This window comes from Myotis daubentonii, chromosome X (assembly GCF_963259705.1).
Source record: "Myotis daubentonii chromosome X, mMyoDau2.1, whole genome shotgun sequence".
Taxonomy (NCBI): domain Eukaryota; kingdom Metazoa; phylum Chordata; class Mammalia; order Chiroptera; family Vespertilionidae; genus Myotis; species Myotis daubentonii.
This window is the reverse complement of record NC_081861.1, coordinates 39321021-39326739: the sequence shown is the minus strand read 5'-3', so window position 1 is coordinate 39326739 and position 5719 is coordinate 39321021. Positions and strand designations below refer to the sequence as shown.

At 41.9% G+C, this 5719-nt stretch overlaps 1 protein-coding gene across 1 annotated transcript; it reads left to right on the top strand.

Annotated features, from left to right (window-relative positions):
- Positions 1–653: 653 nt before the first annotated feature.
- Positions 654–4246, top strand: LOC132224560 (E3 ubiquitin-protein ligase TRIM48-like). Its single transcript, XM_059679749.1, is given in 5 exon segments — positions 654–731; positions 2456–2542; positions 3406–3422; positions 3424–3843; positions 4075–4246. Coding segments are annotated over 5 exon segments (774 nt in total).
- Positions 4247–5719: the final 1473 nt, after the last annotated feature.

The window sequence follows — 5719 nt, the reverse complement described above, 5'->3', positions numbered from 1 at the left end:
CTTGAAAGGTAAGCCCGCATCTAATGAGTAATTAATGCAGTGGTGTCAAGGCCCAGTCCTGCCTCTTAACCAAATTTGGGACAACCAGCCATCCTAGTTTGAGAGACTACCATGGGGTTGGCTGAGGCCTTTGTTGGGACTGCATCATAGCTTCATTTCTCCCTCTGCCCAATGCTGTTTCCTCCACCTTCTTTTCACAGGTGTTGTTCCCAAGGGCATTCTCTAATAAATACCTGGCACACTAATCTCAATCTCAGAGTCTGTTTTCTGGGGAACCCAGACTCTGTGACAATTGGTGACAGGAGCGGTCTGAGGAAGCAGGTATTATGGAATTTTGGACCTGGATCACCACTGCCTGGCTGGACTCCATTGAAGTGGTAGGTAGATATTCCCTGACACAGGGTAGCAGTGCAGTTAAAACTTTTCATTGGTGGAAGGGAATATATCAGCTATTGGTTGTATCAGACATTTGAGAAATATAAGGAGAATAGTAATCTTTATAAAAATGGAATTTTGTGGTTATTCATAAGTTTGACATTTTGGAAAAAGATAACAAAAAGCTGAAAGTGATTAGTTGGCAATTTAAAGTTAAGTGTCAAATCCATCGAACCTTCTTGGTAGCATGTAAAGAGGCTCTCTCCTCCTGCAGCAGGATGATAGAGAACGCAAAGGACCAGGTGCAGGACTTAATGAGTAGTCAGTCTCTAAATGTGATTAAAATCCCAACTAAGGTAGGTCTGCTATGCCAAGGTCAGGGCTCTGGTTAGGAAAGAATGATTATCCGACATATGAGAGAGACTTCTAGACCTTGAAAACGAATTCCCAGCTTCTCATGAACCCTCTGAGCATGTAGAAGTGGCCCACTTGTTGCTATTAAGAGCTAGCGTGCTCCATTAGCTTGAACACAATACAGAGGCCCTCTCCTTTGCAAGGCATGTGTTTACCCCCTCAGGACTTGCCCCACCTCCCTGCATTGCTCTTCCTGGACAGTAGGCTATTTAGTGTTACATCTCAATGTAACCCAACTGGGGGTGTGTTATGCTTGCTAAGATAGGAAAGGTAAAATACCTGGATAAAACTGAAGCATCTAGTCAAAATGTACCAGCAGGAGCTGGGATAGTAGGTATAGGCAAAGATTTTGCTGAACCAAGGGAGGTAGAACACAAATTTGGATAAAAGATAGTTTGTAAATATAGGACTCTTTCCCTGGAGTCCAGGATTTAACTAACATCCTGGAAAGGACCCTGGAAGATGGTAAAAACACACTGCTAGGATGGATCCCAGAAGCATGGAAAGCATGTTGACTGACACTAAGTTGGGTAGAAATGCCTGAATTGTCCTGACAGACAGTGATGAGAAGGCTCAGAGTGGAGCCTGCTGAGTGAATCTGTTATGTGAGGTCAGAATATCCACTGAAGGATTATGTTCCAGAGGAGGGCTCAGGGAACCTACTGTTCCCCAAGGCCATGAGGAATGTGCAGATGAGAGAGCATCGGCATCATTAAGAAGTTCATGTACAGGCCAGGGTGGACAGTAGGAGAGGCAATCACAGAGCTGGGCTCATTAACTAGCAATGGAGATGATGGGAAAACCAAAGTAATTGAGGCCAGGTGGTTATGCTCAACTGCCAGAACTAGGTGGATACAATAATCATAGTATGGAGCTAGGTCAGAGAGGCAGCCAAGCGGACCTGACCCAGTGGGAATTGTGGAGGTGGTTAATAAAATATAATATCCCTCAGTGGCAAAATAGATGGAGATAAGGGCACTGGTCAATCTGCAAATCAAAAGCCATCAGGCTTGAATGATGAGGAGGCTGAGGGCGGTTGCTCCAGTACAAAGCCATTACCTCCTGCTGAGTTTCTGGACATGAGCTAGTTTTTAGACCTGGAGCCCATGGACTACATGGGGTCTAAGTCCCCTGGAAGAAGGACCCTGCAATACCACTGCATGTATATGTAGTAATGATTACTTCAGTTCTTTCCCCTGGTCATTTCATTGCACTGGAAGAAGGGAACTTAAACATTTTGAGAACTGTTGGACTGATGGGCATGGGGGTACAAAAGGTCTTTTCCTCAAGGTGGGGAGGGGAATACTCGGTAGTGCACTTTATACGCCAGAGAATTTCTGTGGGATCAGACTGAGGTTGGTCTCCATTTAAGACCAAATTATTCCCTAGCTTTCTCCTCTGGCCCTATCTTGCTTGCCTTCCTCCCTTCTGAGAGCACCTCCCCAATAAATCTTGTGCACAAGAATCCTTGTCTCAGATCCTGCTTCTAGCAACCCAAGCCAAGATCACCCGTGTCTATTCATACACAAAACATTCATAGTGATCCCCAGCATGGTTGTGTCCTGGTACGTTTATTCTCTGAATGATAGACTTTTGGATTTATCTAGTCTTTTTCTATCACAGGCATACCTCATTTTATTGTGCTTTGCTTGATTGCTCTTCACAGGTGTTGCCTATTTTACAAGTGGAAGGCAAGATCCTTCACCAGCAGAAAGATTATGACTTGCCTGATTGTGATACTCACTTTATTATGGTGGTCTGAAACCAAAACCACAGCATCTCTGAGGTATGCCCTTACTCGATTTATTGCAGTGGTCTGGAACTGAACCTGCAATATCTCCAAGGTATGTCTGTACAAACAATGCTTCAGTGAACATCTTCGCATCTGACTCTTTATGTCCCATATGTCCTTACACTTCTTTATATAACTTGTCTTCAGAAATGCTTGACTAGGATTTCAGATATTCACAGGAGGTCTCTGAATATTAGTTTTGTGGACTGTGACTATATTCCAGGAAATTAATTACCTAAGGTTAATCATAAAAGAGTTCATGAATTATGAAGCTACACAGAGGTATTCACAAAGGGTCATAGAATAGAGAAATGGAAAGGATAAAGGGTGGTTGGAGAAATAATTTGAGTTAGTGAGAATAGTCCAGATAAGTTTAGAGAAAGTGGTTAGATCTAAGTAGCATTTAAGAGTATTTTTACTAAAAGAAAATTAGAACATTAAGGTTAGGTAGGATTAAGTGGCAAACACAGATTTGAATGTTCTGGTTAATTAGGAGACTGAAGATATGAGGCAAAGGACTAAAGTAAAGATCTTAAAGTAGAACACAGGGAGTGTGCTTGGAGCTTGCCTGGTCAGGGAGACTTCTGAGAGCTACTGCCACCATGCTTGGAAGACCTGATCCCTGAGATGACCTCTTTGTATTAAAACTTCTCGAGCAAGCATTGCCATTCTTGGTCTTGCACTGAGAGGGAGAAATTTGAGTCCTGCCAGTTGAATGTTCCAAGCAGAGTTTGAATCAGGGGAAGCTCATACAAAACATGGATGGCATCTTGCAAGTCTTCCAGAATGAACTCATATGCTCATCTGCAGGAACTGCTTCATAGACCCCCATCACCATAGACTGGGCACAGCTTTTGCAGGCCCTGTTTCTACCTCAGCTGGCCTAACAGGTCAGTCCTTGCTCACTGCTCTGATTGCCAGAAAGCAATCCAGCAGAGAGACTTTCACACAAATGTCTCTCTTAAGCAAATGGCTCTCACTGTCAGACAAGCCAGTCTGTGGCATTTCCTGCGCTCTAAGGGCAATAGGTGTAGGATACACATGGAGGCAAAGCAGATCTTCTGTGAGGACCAGAGGAGCCTGCTCTGTGTGCACTGCTCTGCCTCCCAGGAGCATCAGGCTCACAGACACTGTTCAGTAGAAGAGGCTGCTGAGCAACACAGGGAGAAACTCCTCAAGACCATGTGCTCTTTATGGGAGAAATGCTGTGAAAATGACAGAAACCTGAATGTGGAAACTATCACAATCTGTTCTTGGGAGATTTATCTGATCTTAAAGGGTGAAGCGGTCAGAGCTAAATATGATAATGTGTCTGTATTTCTCTATTCGGATGAGCAGTATTATATAGAGAGACTGCAAAGGGAAGGCAATGAGATTTTTGAACAACTCAAGGACAGTGAAGCCAGGATGGCACACAAGAGGGAGCTTTTAAGAGGAATGTATACAGAGCTGAAGGAAATGTGCCATAAAACAGATGTAGAGCTGCTCCTGGATTTTGGAGACATATTACACAGGAGTAAGGCAGTGTGTGTGCACATGCCCCAGCCTGTGAAAGCAGAGCTCACTGCAGTGACCGTCCTTGGGTTGATAGCAAGGTTCAACTTGTACAGTGAGATTATTCCTCTCTGTCTTGGAAGAACTCGCAGTCATGTCTTCCTACAGTGAGATTTGATAAACCTGAGTGTTGGATGTGCTATTGAAGGTGTACCATATACCTTTCCACTATCTGAGTGTTTTCTTTTCTGGAGTACTCAGACTTTTCACTGTGGAAAACATTACTGAGAGATAGAAGTGGGAGACACTTGGAATTGGGCTTTAGGGGTCTCTTGTGATGATTGGATAGTAATGAATATAAATCTCCGGAAAGCATTCTATCTTCTTGGTTGTGCTAAAACCGACATGCACCACAGTGTGTTCACCACTTCCCCACTTTTACTGCAATATGTGCCCAAACCTATTGGCTAAGTAGGGGTATTCCTGGATTATGAAGATGGAAGTGTGACCTTTATAAATGTAGCAAAAAGTTCCCTTATATATAGACTCTCCTCTTGCTCTTTCTCTCCCATTCTCAGGCCTATCTATTGCTGTAGTTACTTCTGACTAGAAATAGATTAGGAATCTTTCTATATGCTGGGGAACTCCAATATCTAAGGAAGCCCTTTTCCTGGTGCCCTATCAAATAAGACAATATGTTAATATGTTTTTTGTTTTTAATTTCCTTTTTTGTCCTGAATATCTATTTACTGTATTATTAAATATGATAGATACCCTTCAAAGCATAAACAAACAAACAAACAAAAATAAACAAAAAAAGATCTTAAAGTACAGTATTGGAAATTACAATCAAAATGACAACTTAAAGTACAACTAGGAATGAACTATTAATGAATACAAATGTCTATGAATCATTTTTCTTGAACTTATTTCCTGTAGTGATTTTCTGAAAGAACATTGTGCTCCTTTCTAAGCTTATTTTCTTTGTTTTAATCATCATCCCTCCCTTACTTTCTGTCTCCATTGCCAAGATCCAGGAGGCAAATATAGGCATGAGAACATGTCATGGATCATAAATGGACAAGCTGTGTGACTCAGGAGGTCAAACAAAAGTTGGGGCACAGGAATCCTGCTTTGGCTATGCTCTTACACAAAGGTCAATGGCTATGTTTTTAATGTATCCGTTAATATGGCAATGTGCATTTTGTGATCGTTGCATTCTATATGTTCCTACAGCATGCTGCTTCCACACCCATTATACCACAGTTTTCATTCTGACTTGCGTTGTAGTTAAATTATTTACTATTCTTTGGTCACAAAGTAGTGCCTTCTGGGACACCTCTGGTCCATAGATAGGCTTCATTAGCTAACACATGCTCACATTAAAAATAGTTGCCAATATTTCAAAAAATAGGAGGCTTCATATAAAAAGATGGGTTCCTGACTCCTGAAAACATGGAATCTAGCACACAGGGCCCCCATTTTCTCAGAACAACCAACTGGAACTGAACAGTGGCTGCCCTCATCAAATTGACATTGAATCTGAAAGTTGGTTACCATTTTTCATGAAACTGGCATTGTTGTTCTTTTAATAGTGACATTAAAAAGACATGAAATATTTTTCTATTTCCAGTTTCTATAAAA